The sequence below is a fragment of the Eschrichtius robustus genome, chromosome 14, assembly GCF_028021215.1.
Source record: "Eschrichtius robustus isolate mEscRob2 chromosome 14, mEscRob2.pri, whole genome shotgun sequence".
Taxonomy (NCBI): Eukaryota; Metazoa; Chordata; class Mammalia; order Artiodactyla; family Eschrichtiidae; genus Eschrichtius; species Eschrichtius robustus.
In genome coordinates, this window is record NC_090837.1 from 11,503,953 (window position 1) to 11,529,930 (window position 25,978).

General features: G+C 34.7%; 1 protein-coding gene across 2 annotated transcripts in view; it reads left to right on the top strand.

Annotated features, from left to right (window-relative positions):
- TAOK3 (TAO kinase 3) overlaps nt 1–25,978 on the top strand; it is a 179,483-nt gene that overhangs the window by 102,484 nt on the left and 51,021 nt on the right. For both annotated transcript variants that reach the window (XM_068562825.1, XM_068562826.1), the window contains 7 exons: nt 5,222–5,293; nt 5,687–5,788; nt 9,421–9,466; nt 10,389–10,485; nt 12,906–13,019; nt 14,221–14,312; nt 25,324–25,417. In XM_068562825.1, coding sequence (XP_068418926.1) covers nt 5,222–5,293; nt 5,687–5,788; nt 9,421–9,466; nt 10,389–10,485; nt 12,906–13,019; nt 14,221–14,312; nt 25,324–25,417 — 617 coding nt within the window. The remainder of the gene's footprint in view (nt 1–5,221; nt 5,294–5,686; nt 5,789–9,420; nt 9,467–10,388; nt 10,486–12,905; nt 13,020–14,220; nt 14,313–25,323; nt 25,418–25,978) is intronic.

Consider the following 25,978-nt stretch of genomic DNA (forward strand, 5'->3'; position numbering starts at 1 on the left):
AGAATCATATTAGCAAGCTGTAAAGACCAGAGTCTAGCAACCAACATCTTTATACCTCAACACTATAATTCTGTTAGACTTTTTGTAGTTTACAGCTTTTACACAGAACGATGCCAGGAAATGTGTTAAAAGTGAATTGTACGCTGGCACAGCTCTTGTAGAATCAATTAGTTGAGAATATATATTATATTCAGAGAAAATTGAAACTATTGATGAAATATCTCTGCGTATTTGGATTTACATAAGTAATTCAGAAATTAGCATCAGTAAAAATGAAATAGTAAGAAACTCTGTATTAAAGGAAGATAAAAAGGTCTGAGCACGTTCATTTTTGTATTCACTTAAAAGAGAACTATAAAGTTTCTAGGGTTCTAGTGTTGCCTTGTTGAACTCAGCATATCATCCATAATCCACCTAAAGCAAATAATTTAGTTTTGTTCTTCTGGGTATAAATACCTTTTAGTTTTAGTTGAGGCTTAATAAATAGGGCAAAAGGAAAAGCTTACGTTTAATTTTTATATTTCCATACACTAGTAAAGAGTTGACAATAATCTAAATGTAGCTGGAAATGGTTATAAAAATGTCAGAAACACATATGTAGTAAGTTCCCAATAAATATATTTTGAATCAGTGATTTTTTTTTTTTATTGGAGTATAATTGCTTTACAATGTTGTGTTAGTTTCTGCTGTACAATGAAGTGAATCAGCTGTATGTATACCTATATGCCCTCCCTCTTGGACCTCCCTCCCACCTCCACCCCCCCCCCCATCCCACCTATCTAGGTCATCACAGAGCACAGAGCTGGGCTCCCTGTGCTTTATTTTACTTTTTTTTCCCATTTATTTATTTATGTATTTTTTAACGTCTTTATTGGAGTATAATTGCTTTACAGTGGTGTGTTAGTTTCTGCTTTATAACAAAGTGAATCAGCTATACATATACATATATCCCCATATCTCTTCCCTCTTGCGTCTCCCTCCCACCCTCCCTATCCCACCCTTCTAGGTGGTCACAAAGCACTGAGCTGATCTCCCTGTGCTATGCAGCTGCTTCCCACTAGCTATTGGTTTTTTTACATTTGGTAGTGTATCTATGTCCATGCCACTCTCTCACTTTGTCCCAGCTTACCCTTCCCCCTCCCCGTGTCCTCAAGTCCATTCTCTAGTAGGTCTGCGTCTTTATTCCTGTCCTGCCCCTAGGTTCTTCTTGACCTTTTTTTTTTTTTTTTTTTTTTTTAGATTCCATATATATGTGTTAGCATACGGTATTTGTTTTTCTCTTTCTGACTTACTTCACTCTGTATGACAGACTCTAGGTCCATCCACCTCACTACAAATAACTCAATTTCGTTTCTTTTTATGGCTGAGTAATATTCCATTGTATACATGTGCCACATCTTCTTTATCCATTCATCTTTCGATGGACACTTAGGTTGCTTCCATGTCCTGGCTACTGTAAATAGAGCTGCAATGAACATTGTGGTACATGACTCTTTTTGAATTATGGTTTTCTCAAGGTATATGCCCAGTAGTGGGATTGCTGGGTCGTATGGTAGTTCTATTTTTAGTTTTTTAAGGAACCTCCATACTGTTCTCCATAGTGGCTGTATCAACTTACATTCCCACCAACAGTGCAAGAGGGTTCCCTTTCCTCCACACCCTCTCCAGCATTTATTGTTTGTAGATTTTTTGATGATGGCCATTCTCACTGGTGTGAGGTGATATCTCACTGTAGTTTTGATTTGCATTTCTCTAATGATTAATGACGTTGAGCATTCTTTCATGTGTTTGTTGGCAATCTGTATATCTTCTTTAGAGAAGTGTCTATTTAGGTCTTCTGCCCATTTTTATATTGGGTTGTTTGTTTTTTTGATATTGAGCTGCATGAGCTGCTTGTAAATTTTGGAGATTAATCCTTTGTCAGTTGCTTCATTTGCAAATATTTTCTCCCATCTTTTCGTCTTGTTTATGGTTTCCTTTGCTGTGCAAAAGCTTTTGAGTTTCGTTAGGTCCCATTTGTTTATTTTTGTTTTTATTTCCATTTCCCTAAGAGGTGGGTCAAAAAGTATCCTGCTGTGATTTATGTCATAGAGTGTTCTGCCTATGTTTTCCTCTAAGAGTTTGATAGTGTCTGGCCTCACATTTAGGTCTTTAATCCATTTTGAGTTTATGTTTGTGTATGGTGTTAGGAAGTGTTCTCATTTCATTCTTTTACATGTAGCTGTCCAGTTTTCCCAGCACCACTTATTGAAGAGGCTGTCTTTTCTCCATTGTATATTCTTGCCTCCTTTATCAAAAATAAGGTGACCATATGTGTGTGGGTTTATCTCCGGGCTTTCTATCCTGTTCCATTGACCTATATTTCTGTTTTTGTGCCAGTACCATACTGTCTTGATGACTGTAGCTTTGTAGTATAGTCTGAAGTCAGGGAGCCTGATTCCTCCAGCTCCGTTTTTCTTTCTCAAGATTGCTTTGGCTATTCAGGGTCTTTTGTGTTTCCATACAAATGGTGAAATTTTTTGTTCTAGTTCTGTGAAAAATGCCATTGGTAGTTTGATAGGGATTGCATTGAATCTGTAGATTGCTTTGGGTAGTAGAGTCATTTTCACAATGTTGATTCTTCCAATCCAAGAACATGTGAATCAGTGATCTTGCTTAAGGTTACTGAGACCTCTGAGACTATTGGAAGTGTTAAGTATGAATGTAAGTTTCAAGAATAAAACTTGAAATGTTTAGAAGTTGTAATCATTCATAATACAGTATGATGCATTGGAAAGCTGAAACCCCATTGATAGTTTCCTTTCTCTATACTAAAATATTGATTTTTTTTTTAAGTTTCTGTTTCAGTTCTGAATTTTAACTAGTATAAAATGGATTAAAAATTTCACATCTATATATAAATGGAAATGTTTTCAAATTTCAAGTCTCTGCCCTGTAGATAGGTTCTATAAGCAAGTACACTTATCAAGTAATAAGTGATAACTCTATAAATGTGAAGAAATACATTTTTATTTTAGGGTGATTCTTTTTTCATGTCTCTTGTTCCAAATAAGCCTTGATTATAAATAACCTTAATAAGCAATTAGATAATACTATCAGATTCCATTTGTGTGGGCCTTTTTTTTTTTCTTTCTATAAAGGGTACAGATTTGTTTTTTAAAAACCCCATTAAAAGTTAATATTCATCATTGTTTGAGCATTTTCTAAACCTTTCCCAGGCTCCTTAAGCTACACAGTACATAGATTCATATCCAAAATATCCACTTTACGGACACAGTCACTCTAACCTTCGTTGTATTACTGAATTTACATCAACTTTTCTTTCTTGTTGTCATCTAAGCACAGTCTTAGTGTTACATTTTTATTTTATTTATTTATTTGTTTTTGGGCTGCATTGGGTCTTTGTTGCTGTGCTCAGGCTTCCTCTAGTTGTGGCAAACAGGGGCTACTGTTCGTGGCAGTGCGCACACTCCTCATTGTGGTGGCTTCTCTAGTTGTGAAGCATGGGCTCTGGGCACGCGGGCTTCCATAGTTGTGCCTTGCGAGCTCAGTAGTTGTGGCTCACAGGCTTAGTTGCTCGGAGGCGTGTGAGATCTTCCCGGACCAGGAACCGAACCTTTGTCCCCTACATTGGCAGGCGGATTCTTAACCACTGCACCACCAGGGAAGTCCCTTAGTGTTACATTTTAAAAGCCAGCAAAATGTGAGAGATCTTTGTTTTTAACAAAAGTCAGTCTGTACCTTCTAAATGAATAAAATACCTAAAAAATGCCTTTACAGAGTCCTGCCGATTTGAAAACTGTAACTAGTGGATACCTTGTTTTTGTAATCAGTACTTTTACCTTAGTGCTTGTACAAAAAGTTTTTTTTAGTATGTGTCCATTTTCTCTGCATTTTGGCATTAAGACTCTGGGGTTGCATTCTTTTTACATCAACGTTATTGTTTATTGTTGGAATTAAATTTTTTTTTAATTAGAAAGAAGACATTGCTCTGAGGAGCTTCTTTAATTGTATTTTAGAAACTGATTAGACGTTTTTCTCTAAAATTGGTGACCTTATTTTACCAGAGTGAATTCCAGTTTTACTTCAGAAACACTGCTATTGCTTTATTGGTCCACAATAGTAATATCATAGAACTGAAGTGGCTTACTTACATCAGGGGTATGACACTGGTGCCCAGCCCTGTTATTAAGAAGGCTAAGATTAGATAATCTTTAATGTCTTATATTTATTTTTCTGAAAATTTTTAAAAATAGTTTTAAATTTCTTAAGTAAATTTGGAGGAAAAGATTATTACCTGAGGTATTTATGATTTTCAGGCGTGCTCTCAATGAACTGTTATATTTTGAGTATGGAGAAGATATATAGAGATAATTATGAGACAAGGCAACTTTTATAGATGAATACACACACATACACATAAATGTGTGTATGTATTTATGTGATACATTCTTACCGTAAAATATAAGTACCTTTGAAAGTGAAAGTCCCTCTTAAGATTAATCTTATCCTTTGCTGCACTGTTTAATACATTAGCCGCTATTTAAATTTTAAGTTAATTGAAATTAAATTTAAAATCCACTTCCTCAGTCACACTAGCCACATTTGACGTGCTACTATATACGATGTAGATATAGAGCATTTCCATCATCATGGAAAGTTCTTTCAGACATAATAATATATCAGGTAATCCAGGGATTACCACTGATATATATTCTGGTATAAATTCTTTCATAATTTTTTCTACACATATACTCATTATTACTATTTTGCAAAAAGAAGATCATATTGTACAGGTTTTTTTTAATCATGATTTTTTTTACTGTTACCATATATACATATTGATTACCTCATTCTCTTAATGTTTATTTCATTACATGACTGTTTCATATTTATTTAACTGGTTCTCCATTGGTAGACATTCTACGTGGTGAAGCCAGTATGGATATTTTGGAAATATGACTTTTTTGACTCGATATGTTTTGTTAAACCTTAATCCCTTTTTACATTATAGCCTTTGCATGTATATGGAAAGGGATAAAGAGAAGTTGTACCTTAAAGTGGGGTGGAAATGTCTGTCTAGCCTATCAAAAGTTGCAGCACCTTTAGACTGTGAGAATGAAGGGTGAAATGTTATAAAAGTCAAGTCAAATATTTAAGTTAAACTGGCTGAAACATCGTTCATTCTTTTTAACTTTTTTTCCCTACTCTCTTAACACAGGCCACAAATGCTCACACCAGTGAGGTGGTGGCAGTTAAGAAAATGTCCTATAGTGGGAAGCAGGCACATGAGGTATGCTAAAGACATTGTGTACCTAAACTGACATAAGCAAGTTAATATGAAATTGACAGTAGAAACAAAGTTCTTTAAGCATTTCTTTATCACAGTTCTTTTTTTCCCTTCTTGTGGAGCATATAATAAATGTTCCTAATATTCTACCTCAATCAACTATTTTGTGGAATAGAACATGGATTAGTGTAATGGATTTATTATAATATATTTGGTGATTGATTTAATTTATATGTACTAAAACAAGCAATAACGCAAGTTTAAATTGCTTCTTCATGTATTAAACATTCTCTTTGTCCATTTAAAATAATGAAAAGACTATTTTATATGTATACTTGAAAATAAAATACTGTTTTCCGTTCAAAAATTATGATATTTTCTTTCTGACTTAAATAGAAATGGCAAGATATTCTTAAGGAGGTCAAATTTTTACAACAATTGAAGCATCCTAATACTATTGAATACAAAGGTTGTTACTTGAAAGAGCACACCGCCTGGGTAAGTAAGAGGACCTCTATTATCTTTTTATTTTTTCCTATTAAAATTTTTTTCTTTTCCTTTTTTTCTATTATCTCGTTGGTCTGTAAAATTATCAGCCCATTTCTGTCCCATTTGATTTTTGTTATCAGTATTTAACATTTGTTACTTCAGAGTGTGCCATGTGGTATACATTAGTTTAAGCATGACATCTAGTCTATAGGAAATTTTATTCTTAAACACTCAATGAAGAGAGAGTGAAAAGTTAACATCATTTTATAATGATTTATTTGCAAAAGTAAAGAGCAGTGCCTTTTATTCTCATCCTAGAATTTTTATCTTTGTCATTTCTCATCCCCTACTCCAATTCCCCCCAAATTTGGAATTGTGCTTGATATTACCATCACTGTCTAAGATTTTTACCAGACAGAGCCTAGATTATGATTAAAATGCAATGGTCTTTTTTTCCACTCTATCTTACTATATTTTTATTTTACATGATTTTGTTTCTGATTTTAGGTTAGCACATTAGACATTGTCTAGAACAAGTAAATGCTATACCTTGTACTTTATGGGATTGCACATTCCAATTTAAAGTATTCAATATCACTATCATTTATTGAATACTTAACAATGTACAAGTCCTTTCCTGTACATGATCTCCAATTAGGGAATGGAATTTTTGTTCCCAGATAGAATATCAAAGGTTAAACATAAACCTTTCTGCTCAAGCAATTCTTAAAGATATCTAGAGCCATTGCTTCTGTACTGAGCAGAAGAAATTAATAAGAGGAGTATCTCATTCTATGGAAATCAGTTCTCTGGCAATCAGCTGTCTTGAAGGAGTCAAGAAAAGGATTTTTTTTTTTTTTTTTTTAAGAAAGGGATTTTGAGCAGGCAGCATAAATGTTAACAAAATCAAGTGCTAGATCTCATGTGTTTCAAAACTTTAGAAAATCCTCCGAGCGCTTATTTACTCTTAGATTACATAGAATGCTAATAAGTTTGGTTACCTAGTCTTTGTCTATAAGGATTTGATAGGCTAATTAGAAGGAACTCATAGAACTAAAGCTGCTGGAGACATGCATACAAATAGCCATAACTAATTTGACCTTAGGAAGAAGTTGGGGAAGTTAGAAAGCAGACCTAACAATTTAAAAGCAGAGCAACTAGAGCTGTTAATTTTCAAGGGCAAACAGCCAGCCACAGCTCAGGTGCCCTCATGTTATGGAATAATTGGGAAAAGAATGTTTGGGACAGAAATACAGAGTTAATGTGTAATTTCAAAAATAGACACATAACTATAAACATACTCTAGTTGGTTCTAAAGTTCTATGTTCATTTTCCTTATACTCAGTTTAAGGAAATTATATGTGTGTATTAATTTATATAATTTAAGAAATTAGAGGGAATTCCCTGCTGGTCCAGTGGTTAGGACTCTGTGCTTTCACTGCTGAGGGCCCGGGTTCCATCCCTGGTCAGGGAACTAAGATCTTGCAAGCCGTACAGAGTGGCCGAAAAAATAAATAAACAAATAAAAAAAAATTTTAATTAAAAAAAATTTTTAAAAAGAAATTAGAAAATTAAGTAATACAGTTGAGAAATGTTTCCATCAAAACTGATTAAAAATATTGTTTGTCAATTATACCTTAATAAAGCTGAAGAAAAAAGAATAATAGTGCACCTAAAAGGCTAATGTTCATTATAATATTCACTTATGTGGACTCTTTCATTTCACAATAAGAAGTAAATTAATGTTTCTGAATCTGCTTACTTTTTTTTTTAATTATAAATTTATTTATTTTTGGCTGCATTGGGTCTTCGTTGCTGCGCACGGGCTTTTCTCTAGTTGCGGCGAGCGGGGGCTACTCTTTGTTGCGGTGCACGGGCTTCTCATTGCCGTGGCTTCTCTTGTTGCAGAGCATGGGCTGTAGGCGCGCGGGCTTCAGTAGTCGTGGCACGCAGGCTCGGTAGTTGTGGCTTGCGGGCTCTAGAGCGCAGGCTCAGTAGTTGTGGCGTACAGGCTTAGTTGCTCTGCGGCATGTGGGATCTTCCCAGACCAGGGCTTGAAACCACGTCTCCTGCATTGGCAGGCAGATTCTTAACCACTGCGCCACCAGGGAAGCCCTGAATCTGCTTACTTTTAATGTAAAGCAGAAAACTATAATAAAGTTTCTAAACTTTAAACTTTTAAGTTTCTCATATTGTTTTAGATTATTCCAGAAATGGAATAATTTTTATACATTATGTATATTTAATTACATCTATAAATATATAATAAATTTAATAATGTAGATGTATATCTTTATTATATATAATAATATATATGTATGATATATGATATATTATGTATTGTGTACCTTGCTACTGGAATAAATTCAGAAGAATATAAGATATGTATGTTATGTTATGTACAATTATATATTATAATAATATATGACATATAATATAATATATAATATTATATCTCATATCCTTCTGAAATATTCCAGTAATGCAGGGTACATAATACATAAATGTTTTCACATTTATTTTTTTTAATGAAAGGAACCAGTATGTTAATAGTAGTTGTGTCTATGTGATTATAGGAAATTTGTATTTCATAATAAGCATATTGTGTTTTTTTAGAATAACAAAATAATAATTTGTAGGAGTGTGTGTGCTTGTGTGTATATGTGTGGAGATTGGTCACTGAGCACTCCAGTTCTGACCTTGGCTATAAATTAGTAGTAATCTGGAATGCCTAAAATATCTAAGATGAGAGTAAAGAAAGAGTTTTCTCATTTTTGCTTTTCAAAAGCCTCCCAACATTGCAAACCCAATAAATATCAATATTAATGTAATAGTGTTGTTCTAGAAATATTTTAAGATATAAATTGAAATATTCCATCTCTCTCAGGGATTCAAGCTAATGTAATAATATATAGCAGGATACATCTTTAGATTGAGTTCTATGTTTTCTTGTTTAGAACTTTTCAATTTTATTTTATTTTATTTTATTTTTTGGCTGCATCGGGTCTTAGTTGTGGCACACGGGATCTTCACTGAGGCATGCAGGATCTTTCATTGCAGCGCGCGGGCTTCTCTGTAGTTGTGGTGTGCGGGTTTTCTCTCTGTAGTTGTGGCACACGGACTCCAGGGCGCATGGGCTCTAGTTGAGGCGCAAGAGCTTAGTTGCCCCACAGCATGTGGTATCTTAGTTCCCTGAACAGGGATTAAACCCACGTTCCCTGCATTGATAGGTGGATTCTTTACCACTGGACCACCAGGGAAGTCCCAGAACTTTTTAAAATGTGAAAATAGGGAATTTACTGCTTACTTGTTTGTATTATTTAACTAATAATTCCCAGTATAGATTTTACTGGCTCATTTATTTGGCTGCCACTTTCCAAGTTACAAAATTTAATTTATACTCCAACCTAGCCACCTTAAATCCTTAAATACAATCCCCATATTGTCTTAGACCAATTCCAATTTCAAATAGGAAATAACAAAAGCAGAAATTCCGATTTCAAATAGGAAATAACAATAACAGGTTCAGATAAATCAGAATATTTATTCTCCTAGTATTCTTAGTTCCTTGGTTAGTTGGTTGGTTTTAGCAGTTTCTTATTAACCTACATTATTCTGGTTATTATTTCAATCTGTTACAGTTGGTGATGGAATATTGCTTAGGCTCAGCCTCTGATTTGTTAGAAGGTAAGGATAAAAGCACTATCCCCTTCTTTTTTTACCTTGACCAGAATGTTGTCTACTCCTGTATTAAAGCACACCTTGGGCAAACTAAATGGTTAATGACTTAGACTTAAGGGTTATGTGGATAAGCCATGCAGACTCTATCTCTGCAGTGTTGGTGAAAGTATCTGAGTAATGATTAGCAGCCCTCCCGCTGTTTTAGTTCATGGCCCATCCAGGGCAGGTACTACTAAAATGTTTGGGTCATGTGATGTAGTATGTGTAGCCAAAAACATCAAATTCATGTGTATGTATGAAACAGAGGTAGATGGTATCGGTATCCGAATTATATTGATATTTAACCCTTTCACATCTCTTGACTGACCCAGTTCTCTGCAGACGCTGTTATAACCAGAGACTGAGTTAAAATTTACATTAAAAAAAACCCAAAAAACTTTCTTATATTATCCATGATCTCTGAATAGAAATTGCTTATTAGCTGCTTTCACAAATAATGAAAACCTGTAGTTAGAAGGGGTACTTATACATGGCTTGTGGCAGAGGAGAATAATGCAACCTAAAACACTCTAGACACTTAAAATGTCAGAGGGACTGGTAAATTTGGGCCTGGCCAATTGGGATCAGTGTGGCTTTGACTTGCAACTGACAAGTAAATTAACAATTCCTTGCAGTGAATATCAGGCTTTGTTTTATTTTATTTTGAAGGGGTTTGTTTGTTTTTATGCTTCAGTTTCCTGTTATCTGATTATTTATTGTTATTCTATAGAAAATATATATCCTGTGTATTTAGGTGAACATGTTCCCAAATTGTCATTTAAGAAAAAGTATGTAATTCAGCCTGCTATAGCTGTATAATATAATAAAAATAGGAATGAAACTGATCATCTATTCCTGTTTTTTTTTGTTTTTTGTTTTCTCCCCTCAGTTCATAAAAAACCACTTCAGGAAGTGGAGATTGCTGCCATTACTCACGGTGCCTTGCAGGGGCTAGCCTACCTACATTCTCATGCATTGATTCATAGGTAAGATTAGAGGCCAGTTACATTTTCGTTTCAGTTACAGGACTGTCTCTTCAAGGAACCTTGAAAATTAGTGCATGCTCCAGTTTTTAGGGTGCCTAAGAATTTATGGGAAGCAAATAGATTGCTGATGCTTCTGGATGTAAAGAGTAAAGTTGCCCGAATTTAGTTCCTATCTCTTGGCCTCTCCCATATAACCACAAAGACTTATATCATCTCTGTTCTGTAGGTAACTATTCTCCAGGCATAGTGTTGCAGGGAAATTTGAAGAAGAGCCCAGCAACCTTTTGATACTGTGAAGAAAAAAAGGAAAGAAAATTAGCCTTCCTTGCATATATTTATTTCCTAGCTGAGTTCTTCTCCCTTTCCTGTTGCAAATAACAAGTCAATCTCATGTAAATATATGCTGTTTTACCAATTTTACATTTTTTGCATTTCTTTAGTCCATATAGATATTTAGGAAGGTATTACTGTCTTCATTTTGGTAGATGAAGAAACTGAGACTTAAAAAGATTTAAATAACTTGCCCATAGTTTCCTAGCGTTTATGTAATAAAGATTGAAACTCAGATTTTCTAACTCCTAGTCCAAGGCTTTCCTCTAAGTTACATTTTCTTTATCACAGCCCCAATCTCCTCTTTCCAACCTACTTCCCCCCACTAACTTCTTAACAAAGATGTTGTTACCAATTTTTCCTTCTCTCAGTAAAGAACTTCTAGTACTGTTACTTTAATGAATGGTGGCCAAGTAGTGGAATATGAGATAGGCATAAAGGACCTGAGATGGCTCAAAAACAGAAGAAAAAAAAATTTACATTTACTAGGAAGAAATGAAACTATTAAGTCATAGGTTCCCCTTTTGCTTCTGTTTTAATCATCCTAGAGTAGCCATCACAATTACTGGTACATACCACAAAGCAGAACTCCCTCAAGATAGGCAGACCAAAATTCCTGCCATGAATTTGGCTTATTCATAAGAATGAAGAATGAACGTAACCATGTCTAATAAATATTGATAAAATTAATTTAACTGTAATTTACGGATTTGACAATTTTAAAGTATATATATGTATAAACTTTAAAGTGTGTATATATCTATCTATCTATCTGTCTTTGGTATTAAGATGTCATTACTGAATGCCAACTTGTTTATGACAGTTTTGCCTGCTCCTGTTTATAAAAGTCAGTTCAGGTTTCTGTGCCTTTATTACCTCAATTTTCACATTAATTTAATGTTTTATTCTGTATTACACTTTATCTTTTTTAATATGTAAAAAGAGTTGAAAAGACAAAAAACTTTTAAAGAATGCTCTTTATTTAAAAATAAATTCAGATTCTTATTGTTTTGATTTAAAAGGCAAGCCAGGGTTAGAGAAAAGATATTTTCTGTTGTACGAGAAATAAATAATGCTTTTTTTAGTTCTCTCTGCCAATGCCTAATGTCTTCATGAGGAAAGAAACTGCATTTTCAAGGGAAGATTTTTGGAAAAGTTATTTTGGGAGCATTTGAACCTTTCATTTTCAACTTAACGTGTTTTCCTCATTCCCTCTGCTTTATCTTTCCATTGCCCATCACCGTACAATTCTTAGTTCCTAGTACTCATTACACCTCATGCCTTTTTTAAAGAGAATAAGGAGTACATCCACATCTTCTCATTCCAAATTTTCATACTGAAGATTACATTTTTTTTAAATCATGTTTTTTAAACTTTTTGCTGCATAAAATATCTAGTAGTTTTAGTAGTAACCACTTGAGATTCTTTGTAATAATACAATAGAAATGCAATTTCCTAACCCCTAATCCTTGTTTGTTTTGATCTTTCAGGGTCTTCTTTTTACTGTACAGTGTTATTTTTAAAATAACACCTTCTCTATAACATGTACCCTCAAATGCCTTAGAGTTGCAGTTACAATTAAAGGCAGAGAGAAAGGGTCACAGGCAAGAAAGAAAAGGTATGTGTGTAGTTGAGGTTTATTGGTAGGTAGTTGATACAGAGTCATTGAAGGTTTGCTTAGAGTCCAAAAATGTCATGAAATTTGGAAGAGAAAAAAAAAAGGCAGTTACAGATTGTGCCAATTTTCCCCAGCACAAGCAATACTGTTGGTGACTGGATTCAGCAGTTAATATGATTTTGTAAGTGTAGCCACTGAGTAGGTTTCCTTGTCGGCCATGTCTGCCTTTTTTCTCATTGCATTCCCTCGCTCTAAAGAAAGCTCTACCTTTTAGTAATTACTATGACCTACCAGTAAGTACACCGAGGAATCTGGGCTCCCTTACAACATGCAGTAATTACTAAATCCCCTTCTGGCTATCTGAGCAAGGTTTTTTTTTAATAAACTTTTTGTCTTATTAATTGCATGCTCTGACCTATTCCATAATCAAAACTGAAAAGTAATTTTCTAACCCTCTTATTTTTTCCTATAGGGATATTAAAGCAGGAAATATTCTTCTAACAGAGCCAGGTCAGGTGAAACTAGCTGATTTTGGATCTGCCTCAATGGCTTCTCCTGCCAACTCCTTCGTGGGCACACCTTACTGGTATGTGGAATTAGAAAACATGGCATAGTTTTAAAATATGTGTATATAAACAAGATGGACTCATAGCACTGGTTTTGTTTGGTTCTTTTTTTTTTTTTTTGACAGTGTCTAACCATGTGTCTCAAATGAGATTTCATTAGGAAGGATAGAAAACTCACTAGCAAAAAAGAAACACTCAGACTTAGTATAAAATTTCCAGTGACTTTAAATTGTTCAAATAAGGTTGATGTCACTGTGTGTAAACTGAGTAGGATTATCAACTCACTGACCAAGCTCAGGTTTTAGACTTCATTTGAAGTTTCTTTTGAACTTTTCTCTTCAGGCAGAGTCTCTAGGCGAGAACAAGGTAGTTTCTTTAACCTTCTGTAGCCAATGAGCATAAATTTTACCTTTCAATGAAAGAAATCCAGATTCTTGTTTCTGTTGAATTCTCTGATACTTTACCTCACTTGTCATTCTGATTTAAAGTTTCACCCCATTCTATTCAAGACTCCTTTCCTTCCTTTCATAGATACATTGGAATTTCATTGTATCTTGGAGAATGACTTATACCCCTGGAAAATTACTTGCCTACTAAAAAAAATCAGCTACTATTTGAATATTTTTCCACTATCATCAAATAGCATCTATTAAGCAACTACTTACATACACTAATAGAGAACAAAGCATATTAAACTATATGGCCCTTACCCTCCTAATGAAAATCCATTATGGACAAACAAAATAATATCCATTATTATAGCCAGTTTATTTGTTTTTTAACTTGTAACATCTTTGAATATCTGATTATATTGCTTTATGTAATTGCATAAAGTATTCTTCATGTTGTTTAAAGTAGTTTATTTAAGTGTTTCATACATATTAATCCTTTACCAATCTCTCTGAGGTAGCTAATAAAATTCTCTCCATATTATGGATGAGGAAACTGATATACAGAAAGGTTAAGTAACATAGCCAAGATCAAAGGATAGTAAATGATGGAACCATGATCTGTTGAAAGTAATGAATTGTTTCATGTAAATCACTGAGTGTATTGTTTATATTTTGAATAGTGTTTTTTCAAATTATTTGTGTAAGAAAATTATAACTTTATCAGATAAAACTTAGAATATGCCCCAAAACAGCTATTTTATTGAATCACTTTATCAGGTGAATTTTGTTTTTAATTTGCAACTTGAGTTTTGTACATTATGTTTGGCAGGATGGCTCCAGAGGTGATCTTAGCTATGGATGAAGGACAGTATGATGGGAAAGTTGATATTTGGTCACTTGGGATCACTTGTATTGAAATGGGTGAGTAAATAGTTGTTTTCATTGTACTTTTGAGAATAACTCCATATTATGATTGTTAATTCATTTATCCAGTGATTATTTAATGAGTTACTGCTATATATGTGCTAGGCAATGTGAATTTGCTATATTTTTTCTATGCTTTGGTATAACATCATAAGATTGCTTTTCTCTGCTATATTAAGTTAAGAAAAAGAGTTTGAGCAGATATGGCAGCTAACAAATATAAGAATATACAATAGTTAGAATTAATATTTGAAAAATATCCATTCTCCATACCATGAGTGATGATATATGTCCTTCATAGTAATATTCATTACTTAATTTACATTCCTATTTGTATAAGGGAAATCTGGAAAAGTAATAGCAGGCTTATCAAAGATTGGACTCTAAAAAGTAATAGCAAAAGTAATAGTAGGCTTATTAAAGATTGGACTCTAAAAACTGACCTGGGACTTCCCTGGTGGCTCAGTGGTTAAGAATCCACCTGCCAATTCAGGGGACATGGGTTCGAGCCCTGGTCTGGGAAGATCCCACATGCCGCGGAGCAACTAAGCCCATGCGCCACAACTACTGAGCCTGCAGCCTCAGAGCCCGCAAGCCACAACTACTGAAGCCTGTGCTCCGCAACAAAGAGGAGCCACCGCCATGAGAAGCCCGTGCACCGCAACGAAGAGTAGCCCTGCTCGCGGCAACTAGAGAAAGCCCGTGCAGCAACGAAGACCCAACAGAGCCAAAAATAAAATGAATAAAAACTGACCTATATAGAGAGCAACCCCAGAGAAAACTTCATATTAGGGGATACCCCCAGGTTTAAAGTTGTCTTCCAAATATTGTTGCAGTTATCTAAAATTGTCTAACATACCACAGAATCTCAATCCTCTGGTTGCATATTTTGAACTTTAATATAACTTAAAGTTACCGTTATCCAGTGGTATACTGGTAAATTTAACCAATGACCCCCCTGGGGGGCGAGGGGGAGCATTTTGTAGCATTTGCCAAATTCTGTGGTGTAAGTATCCCCACCATAGCCAATTTCAAGTTATCAGTTTGAATCACTAAATGTGGAGTTGGAGAAAGGTATGCACAGCTAACCTTCCAAAGCCAGTGTGAGCTGGCTCCAGCACAACAGTGCCTTTATTTAGATTTTTTATTTAAAATTTGCATAAATATGTCTAGTTTTTTAAAAATCCATTTAAAAAATTTCTTTGTCTAGCTTTTAAATTTGTTTAATTTCTTCTATATTGTTATCCAAATTTGTCCTAAGGATTTCTAAGTTCAGTTTGATTCTCAGAGTATAGTTTTCTCTTTCCCTAAAATGTTTGGCCTACAGAGATGACTTGGGATATGTTTGTATTGCATTTCCAGTTGCTTCATTGACCTCTTCCAACAAAGAAACATATGATAAAGATACACAGTTTTTTTTTTTTTTAATACTAAAGAGATGTTAGTGAAGAAAAAAAAAACAAGGAGGAAACAGAATATTTACTTAATTTTTTAAAATAAGTAACATTCATGTGTTTTGTAAATCAAAAAATATAAAAAGATAGGCAGTGAAAGGACTTCTACCCCTGGCCCTATTCGTACAGTTCCTTCCCCACCCCTGTGAACACACACAGGGAACCTCTGTTATTAATTTCTTGTATATCCTTCCAGAGTTTCTTTACAAATATGTATATTTTTATATATATTATATATATGTATGTATGTATTTATTTATTTAGTGTGTGTGTGTGTATTTATAATATATAACCTTCCATATCTGCGGGTTCCATATCCATGGATTCAACCAACTGCACATCGAAAATATTTGGGAAAAAAAAAATTCTGGAAAGCTCCACAAAGCAAAACTTGCATTCGCCATTCTTTGGGCAGCTATTTACATTGTATTTACAACTATTTACATGGCATTTACATTGTATCAGGTATTATAAGTAATCTAGAGGTGATTATATGGGAGGATATGATTAGGTTATATGCAAAAACTATGGCATTTTATATAAGGAACTTAAGCATCCACAAATTTTATATTCTGGGGCAGTCCTGGAACCAGTCCCCCACAGTTACTGAGGGACGACTCTAGAAATATGTATATATGCTTACTATATTCCCTTTTACCCCTAAATTAACATATACAATTGGTTCTATACTTTGATTTTTCACTTAATACCATCTTGGAGCACTGTTTTATATTAGTAACTTAGACACTTTTTCATTTTTTACTGGCATTATGTTATTCCATTATATGGATATACCATAGTTTATTTGACTGGTCCTCTATTAATGGATATTGAGGTGGTAGATTTCTTTTTTAGTTCCTGATATTGTGTTATTCTCTGTTTCATACAGAAAAAATTCATCTTATTAATACTGATTTCGGGGGGCACTCAGCAGAAATAGTCACATACTTTAAAAAGGATTCATGACAAACTTCCAGAAATATTTTGTAGAATTTGACAAGGTAGCCCTAAAATTCATAGGGCCAAAACCAGTCAAGACAATTCTGAAGAAACAGAATTTGGACAGAAGAATCACTATACCACAATCCAAACCATAATAATTAAATCAATATGGTCAATAGAACAGACTAGAATACCTAGAAACAGACTCGTCTATAAGTCGGATTTTGGTATAAGACAAAAAAGACATTAAAGATTAGTGGTGAAAGGATGGCCTCTTTGATTAATAATATGAGACAATGTGTTAATTATATGATAAAAGCCAAAATTAAATTTCTAGCAAATGCCATACACAAAAATAAATTCCAGATTTTAGGTAAATACTCAAAAGTAAAATTTTAAAACTTTTGGGAAAAGATCCTTTATGCCTCAATTTCCTTACCTATAATATAGAGATAACAATCCCATGAAGTAGGTGCTATTATAATGAAGATTAAAGAATTAATAAATATAAAGTACTTAAAACCTGGCCTGGCATGTAATAAGCACCATGTAAGTATAATTAATATTATATTATTCTAGGAGTATACCTTTATGGGTATAGGGAAGAATTTTTCTAAACAATATTTAAAAAATAATGACAAATATGATAACTTTTAGTACTTTAAAATATAAAGCTATATAAAACGCAAAAATTAAAGGTAGGCATAGACTGATAGAAAGTAGTTGAAACATATCTACCCAACAGAGTATTGGCCCAGAATCTATAAAAAACTCTCACAATTTCTTTACCAAAAAGAAAAAGATAAACAGCCAGTAGAAAAATGGGCATGAATATGATCAAGCAGTTAACATTGAAAAGAAAACCTAAATGGACAACAAACATGAGAAGATACTCTGCCTCATTAGTAATCAGGGAAATGCAAGTTAAAACTATTTCACATCAGACTGGTAAAATTTTTTTAAAGTCGAAGGTTAATGAATTTGGAGAAGCTGCTAAAGAAACAGGAACTCTCATACACTATTGATAAGAATGTAATTTGGTATAAACATTTTGGAGGGCAAGTTGGCAACATCTGGTAATAGGAATGTAAATTGGTATAACCACTTTGGAGGGCAAGTTGGCAACATCTGGTAAGGATGATGAGGATTGTCAGTGACTCAACATTTCACTTGTAAGTATACACTTTAGAAATTTTATGCACGTACGCTGGAAAATATGTGAGGCTGCAACCTTGTTTGTAGAAGCAAGAAATGGTGGAAACAACCAAATTCTTATGATGAACTGGATCTACATGTATCATCATGGGTAAATCTCAATCATAACATTGAATAGTTAATGAACAAAGTCGCTGGAGTTAGGTACAGTACGATGCCAATTATGAAAGCTTTATAAACAATTTTATATATTATTTATGAGCATATATATACTAATAAAATATCACATAGATGTAAGAGATACCATCTCAGGATAGTAAACTCTGGAGGGCAGAAGAGGAATAGTTATATCTTACTTTTTTTTAGAAGAAAATATCTGAAACAAATATGACAAAATAATGTTAAATCTAAGCAGTAGGTGTCTGTTATAATACTATGCAAATTTTTTATGTATTTCAAATATCAAATAATTTAACTTTTTTAAAATTAGGAATAAATGTGCATTCCTTTGGTTTGAAAAACAAAAAAACAAAAAACTATTCTCTGTGTAGCATGGAGTTAGCAATTATACACCCTGGATTTGAATCTTGGCTTTACCAGCACTTAGCTGGCAGGACAGTCATGTGTGGCTGCACATAACACCAGCAGGCATTCTCATAGTCTAGGCTGTGAATGACACCTTCTGGGGTTGTGTAACGTGTTGATTCTGACGATGAGACCTTGGACAATTTTCTAAACTTCCCTAAGCCTCAGTTTTCTCATCTAAATGAAAAAAACAATACCTATATCATAGGTATTGTCGCACTTCAATGAGATAACATATGTAAAGTGTTTAACATAGTGCTTGGCATATATCAGTGCTCAAAACAGCTGATTGCATTCATATGTAGGATTATTCCTATTTTTGTCATTTATATTCTAAAGTGAACCAAAATTTTACTTGTAACACTGCAACTATAATAGCAACTCCTCAGTTACAAACACCTTAAAGGGATGTCCCCCGAGTTGAACCTTACAACTAATTAGTGCCCACCCATTGTTTCAGCAAGTTTTTTTCTTACCAAAATCTTTCTAAAATATAACATGGATTCTGCCCTTTCCAACCTAATTAAATAGAGCAAACAACACACACCCTTTTATGATGATTCAGGATTGTCATCAAATCAGTTTTTGTACTATGTAGATGTAGTAATGACTGGAGTTTCAAACAGCAGTCGACATTGGCAAAATAGGTGCAGATCCCAGGAGGTACCTTAGTATTTCCTCTCTTGAGACAGGAGAGGAAATGTGCTTAATTTCTGATTTTATCATTTTATAAAAAGGAATTGAAATATATATAACAACATGCTCTCTATATCAGCCTAACTTTGATTGCCTTTTATAAAATGATTTACTGAATCAAAGAACAGAGTAGCCTTCTCCCAAATTGTCTTATCCTCCACAACAGCTAGTCCTTCAAATTGATAGATGACAGTATTAAATTATGCCTAAGAGCACAGACTCTATAGTCAGATAAACTTGAGTTCTAATTCCAGCTCTGCCATTTTTTAGTTGTATGACTTTGGTCAAGTTATTTTAACTGTCTATGAAATTTGCATAATAAGATCCCCTACCTTATGGGGATTGTCTGGATTAAATGAAAATGTGGACTTAAAGTGCTTATTATTATATCTGGTGTTTAGTATGTGTTCAGTAAATGTTAGGCATCATCAGCACAATCCTAGTATATATCATATCTCATCAAATTTTTAATTTACATTTTAACATCTCTTTAAACTGGGAGGTATTTTACGGGCAACAGCATTTTATGATTATAATTGGCAGCATTTTGTTCTAAGTTATACATAAAATAGTGGTACACCTTAAATTGCGATGCATCTTGTTGTCAATGACATCTTAGATTCAGAGAAGGATGGTAGTACATGCTCAGTTAATATTCGTAAAATAAAATTGTTACCAAGGACATTTAAATTCTCAGCAATTATTCAAACTTTATTATACTGGTAGTGTAATAAACCATACAAGTACCTCTTTGACAGCTTTACTATACATCTCTATTTCCTTGGCATTAATCTTGTTAATGGACACATAAAAGAAGGGTATTTTTTTTTTAACCTGAAAGATGATTAAACTGCTGCATATATAAACCTAAGCAATGATTTTTCTAAGTTTTCTGTATGTTTCAGGTTTAATGAAATTCCAGGTACAGACAGTATACTTTAAATTTTACTTTTAATGTTGAAATTACAGTGAAAGTTGTGGATAGTGCCTGAATAATGTGTTGTCCCCTTTCCTTATGATACCTCTTCTATAACAGTGTATATATATTTTTTAAACATCTTTATTGGAGTATAATTGCTTTACAATGTTGTGTTAGTTTCTGCCATATAACAAAGTGAATCAGCTATACGTATACGTATATCCCCATATCCCCTCCCTCTTGCGTCTCCCTCCCACCCTCCCTATCCCACCCCTCTAGGTGGTCACAAAGCACCGAGCTGATCTCCCTGTGCTATGCGGCTGCTTCCCACTAGCTATCTGTTTTACATTTGGTAGTGTATATATGTCAATGCCACTCTCTCACTTCATCCCAGTTTACCCTTCCCCCTCCCCATGTCCTCAAGTCCATTCTCTACGTCTGCATCTCTATTCCTGTCCTGCCCCTAGGTTCTTCAGAACCATTTTTTTTTTTTAGAGTCCATACATATGTTATAACAGTGTATATTTTTTTAAAAGCCCCTAATCTGTACATTGAATCGCTGAGGTGTCATCAGAAAGCAGGAAGATGATAATGCTGCTGGCACTCTCTCTCTTTCCTGGATCAAATTCCAAGGTCCCTAAGTGGTTAAACCTGCTTTACAAATTATCTTTTGATAAATTGATCTTCCACTGAAAAACCTAGTTAAATTCATGCATCCTTGGAAGCTTCTTGGACATTGAAATTGTCCAGTCACCAGATATTTTATTTTATTTTAGTTTTTTTTAAATAAATTTATTTTATTTATTTATTTATTTATTATTATTATTTTTTTGGCTGTGTTGGGTCTTCGTTTCTGTGCGAGGGCTTTCTCTAGTTGCGGTGAGCGGGGGCCACTCTTCATCGCGGTGCGCGGGCCTCTCACTGTCACGGCCTCTCTTGTTGCGGAGCACAGCCTCCAGATGCACAGGCTCAGTAGTTGTGGCTCACGGGCCCAGTTGCTTCGCGGCATGTGGGATCTTCCCAGACCAGGGCTCGAACCCGTGTCCCCTGCATTGGCAGGCAGATTCTCAACCACTGCGCCACCAGGGAAGCCCCAGATATTTTATTATTTGAGATTATTTCAAGAGAAGTTAATCTGACACTCTTCTGTTTAAGCTATAGACCCTTAGTTCACCAGCACAGACCACGGTAGAAGCTGGCAAATGGTTCATCAGCATTGACAGGGAATTGACTGTGTTCAGAGATGCATTCTCCAAGGGATAAAAAGAAAAAAACATAGAAAACATAAATGTTGTTACATAGTTTCTCTGCCTGGAATTTTCTTCTTCCACATTATTATTGCCACTCACTGTTTGTGTTAATAAATGAATGTTGTGATGGCTGTTGAGGGGACAGGGTTATATTTAGTCTTATAAAGCTTCTTCTTCCTTTTTTTTTTCATGTTGAAATACCAGTACTATCTATTATAAAATGCACAGAATAATTGAAGAGGCACAGAGGTCTAGTGAAAAGACAAGTCTTGGAGTCTTACAGGACTGGGTTGAAATCCCAATTTAGCCACTTACTGTGTGGCTTGGTTTCATTATTTAGACTAGCTTACCCCAGTTCCTTCTGTTGGGAAATTGAAGTAATAATGCTTATCTTGCCAAGCTGTTGTGAGAATTATGAATAACATACCGTATGTAACATACCTAAAGTGAATGCCTGACATGTAATAGGAACTCAATAAGTGGTACCAATTATTATTATCATTAATTATTATGGTTGTCAACCATATTTGTTCATAAGAAATGTGCCTTTTCATGAAGTGTTTATCCAAAGATGGAGTACTCTCTGATCTTCTTTATTAAAATAAAGCTCAGTCTAGGTGCTCTAATTTAGCATGAGCTTCGCCAAGCAGAGCAGTGTCCAAAGGCTTCTCTGAACCTTGATCTCATAAAACATACATGGAGCATTCAGAAAAACTTGATTATTATCTTTAAATTAAGTAAATCACTGTTTTTTTTCTTTTAATTTAGTTAATTCAGCTTTGTTACGCTTTCACCTTTTTCCTTTCTTTGGAGGTAAAATGGCTTACATATCACAAGGTAGCTTCAAAGCACTTCCGGTTCCTGTTCTGTTGCTTATCTAGAAGCTTCTATGCAGACTATTATATTCTACAGTAAAGGCTGACAAGCTTTCAGCTAAGGACCAGATAATAAGTGCTTTAGTCCTTTTAAGTAGTATAATCTCTGTCATGACTACTCAGCCCTGCTGTTGTAGCATGAAAGCAGCCATAGACAACACATTAATGAATGGACATGGCTGTGTTCCAATAAAACTTTACAAAAACAGGCTGCTAGGTGAATTTGGCCCACAGGCCATAGTTTCCCAACCCTTGCTCCATAGTATGCTGACTTAGCAATGAACCCTGTCACTATGGCTCAGAAGATTTATGTAGTATATCTAGCAAAGGACTTGAACATAGGTGAGGCCATCTGAAACTGGTATTTAGCGAGTGCTTCTCAGACCATAGAGCTGTGTACTATGTTTGGAATGCCTTTTTTCATGATTCTCTACTAGAGCTGTTCCACCCATAGTGTGGCTGGCTGTCTTCCTGTCTTGTTCACAACAGAGTATCTGCCACTCACAGACCTCACATTCCTGCTCCAAATCCGCTACTACCTTTCTTATTACTGTTGAATTGGGTTTTGTTGTTGTTTTTGTTCCTTCATCCTCCCCTTTCTAAATTTCTATTTTCTTCTTTCTTTAGCTCCCCTTCCCTGCTGTTTCTCCTGTGCAATTTTGTGTTCTTCTAAGCAGCTCGAATTGTATACCTTTTGCCAATGAGTGGGAGGGTTCCTATCCTTCTAATAGTGAATGAAGCCATCACATAGTATCTTGATGTAAGCCTTGCCAAGACTTAGTCACTCCTCAGTCATTTTTGTGATTTCTTGCTGCACAAAGATTCTTTGTTTGTTGACAGATTTTCTTCTTTGCCTTAATTTGCCTTACCTTCATTTACTTATCTAATAGGTATTTTGGGGCCACCCAAAATATATACCAGGTGCTGTGCTCAGCAGTGGGAATGCAAAGATGAGCATAATAGACATTGTTCCTCATGAAGTTTAGCAAACAGAACATACATTAAGTAAGGAATTACGTATATAATTAGTTATGGTTGTGATAGGTGGTAGAAAGTTAAAATATAATTTGCAATGACAGAATCTAATGGGACACCTAGTCTTGAGAGGTCAGAGAAGGCTTCCCTGAGGAAATGATTGTACACATATAATAAGCCTTGAATAAATATTTATTAAATTAATGCAGAAATGCAACTATATTTAAGGTGAAACCTGAAGGATTGGGAAGAATTAACCAGGTAAAGTTCAGGGAACAAAAGTGAGAGGGGAGTCCAGACAGAGAAGGCAACATGTGTGAAAGGCTCTGAACTTGGTTCTTTCAGTGAAGCAACAGATGCATGAGAAGAGGGGGGAAACATTGATTCTCAGAATGAAGTGCTGGAGGTAGCCAGGGTCATGTTAGGAAAGACCAGGAGACTATGTTTAAGGATCTAGACTTTGTCCTAAAAATCATGGGAATCCATTGATGGTAACATGATGAGTTCCTACTTCCACATGGTTCCAATATTTGAAGTTGTCAGAAGGCCATGCTCTAGAAACTTTCTAGAATCTACCTCCTGATAAATAAAATAAACCTGAGCCTTTTTTTTTTTCATCTTCTACATTTGAAACAGCTATAAAATCCCTTTGTCCACACTGCAGCTTTCAAATTTCCACTTGTTAACAGTTCATGTCCCTATAACAGTGGTATCCATTTGGTGAGTGTAAAGTATCCTGTTGAGAAGTTAATAAACAATATTTGTGGAATCAGAGACTGTCACATTTCAAAAGTATCAGAGATCATTTAGTCAAGACTATAAGGGGCCCCTCCAGAGTATCACTGATAAATAAGTATAGTGGCCTTCTGCTGGAACTCTGCTAATAGCTTAAAGTTCACTGCTCTCAACATTATTCATTGTGGGTTTTGGGGGGGTTTTTGGTTTTGCTTTGCTTTAGCACTCTGGCTTTTCATAAGTTCTTCCTTCTATGAGTAAAAATGTCTCCCCTGTTACTTTTTGTTCCCTGCCCTTAGTTCTTGTTATGTTTCTTAGAATTGCATAGAATAAGCTGAATTCACCTTTTTAAAAGTGGTTAAGAGGAGAATCTTTACTTAAAAACCAAGGTGCTCTGATGAAACCTGAGATCAGATTATGAATTTTGAAGTGGTACTATATAAAGAATCCATTAGGATAAACACAGTAGAATGAGATAGTGATTTATCTTCTGTGACATAATAACTAATAAATAGCATAAAATTAACTGTACTCAGAACTAGAACCTTGTTTCTTTCCTTTGGTCAACAAATGGAGCACCTAATATTTGAATAATATCTTATTACATATGCCAGAGAATAAATAAAAGAATAAGAGTACTAGGGTTATAAGATCTTGCTCTTAGAACTTATGATTTCTTTTGAGAGGAAAGATTTGTATGTTTATATAAATGCAATAGGAGAGTGCATGCCAAGTGAGCAGTCTACTAAAAGACAGCAATAGAAATTCCAAACATGAGATCATGGTGGGCTGGGATGGAGCAAATCTTCTACTAAGAAGTATCTGATTCACTGAGTTTCTCCTTAGAAGAGGGTGGACAAAACCTTGCTTACACTGACCCTCCTTTTCCTACCTCCTTTTTACCCTCTACCCTGACTTGTACCAGTTCATTGGCCTGGGTGTGCCTTCAAATGGTGTTTACTGAATTGAATTATTTTGTCTCCCATACTGTGTTAGTGATGTTTAAGATGTTCCATTCCATAATTATCCCCTTTTTTCATTCTACTTCTCTGCTTTCTGAATTTTTTTCAATGAATACATATTTTTAATTTTAACTAAAACACACACACACGAAGATGTTCATACCTATTGTTGGAAAACAAAGTCCAGCCTTTTGAAGATACATGTGAAAAATAAGAAAAATTTTTTTTACTCTCTTGAAGTGGGTTCTGTTAGGAGCTTTTCCAGTGTACTTTAAGATGACCAGCAGCTTCTTCTGAATGGCTATCCTGAGCGACCTTAGAGATTAAAATAAGTGGATTATGTGGCATGAGGATAATAACGAGCTATTGATTTAGTGGCAAAGCTTTGCTCATAGTTCCTTATTTCTCCATCTGCCTGATGCCTTTCAAGAACTGCTTTATCGTGTTTCTTTTCTTTCAGCGGAACGGAAGCCCCCTCTTTTCAACATGAATGCAATGAGTGCCTTATATCACATTGCCCAGAACGACTCCCCCACATTACAGTCTAAGGAATGGTAAGACTGAGCTGTTGCTTTAAATTTCTAAGAGAAGGCACTATATGTATTTGGCACTTTCATTAAATTACACTTTAAATATCTGACCTAGAAAGCATTTCATTCCTTCATTGTATGTTGTGATAACTGACACTGATGCTTTATAAGCCTGAACTTTCTATACACACACACACACACACACACACACACACACACACACACACACACTATATTTCTGCCCTCACTATGGCTTCTACTGTGTTCTTAATGTGTGTAGGAATTGAAATTCTACCAGGTACATGCCCTGCTACCTTCCTAACCAGTCTGGTCTCTTAAGTCATGATGGTTTTGTATCGATCACCTCAGTCTTATCACTTCCCAGCAAGGATAAAGTACCCTCTCTGATGTCATTATTTTTCTAGTTGTCATTTTTTTTCTTTACTATATGTATAAATGTGTTGAGACAGAACATATACTATCTATTCAGAAGATATATTGTTCCTTGCTGAAAATTATGACATTTTGCTAACTATTGGGGTCACAGAGTTATAGAAAAAGGGCATTGTCAAAGAAGAGTAGACA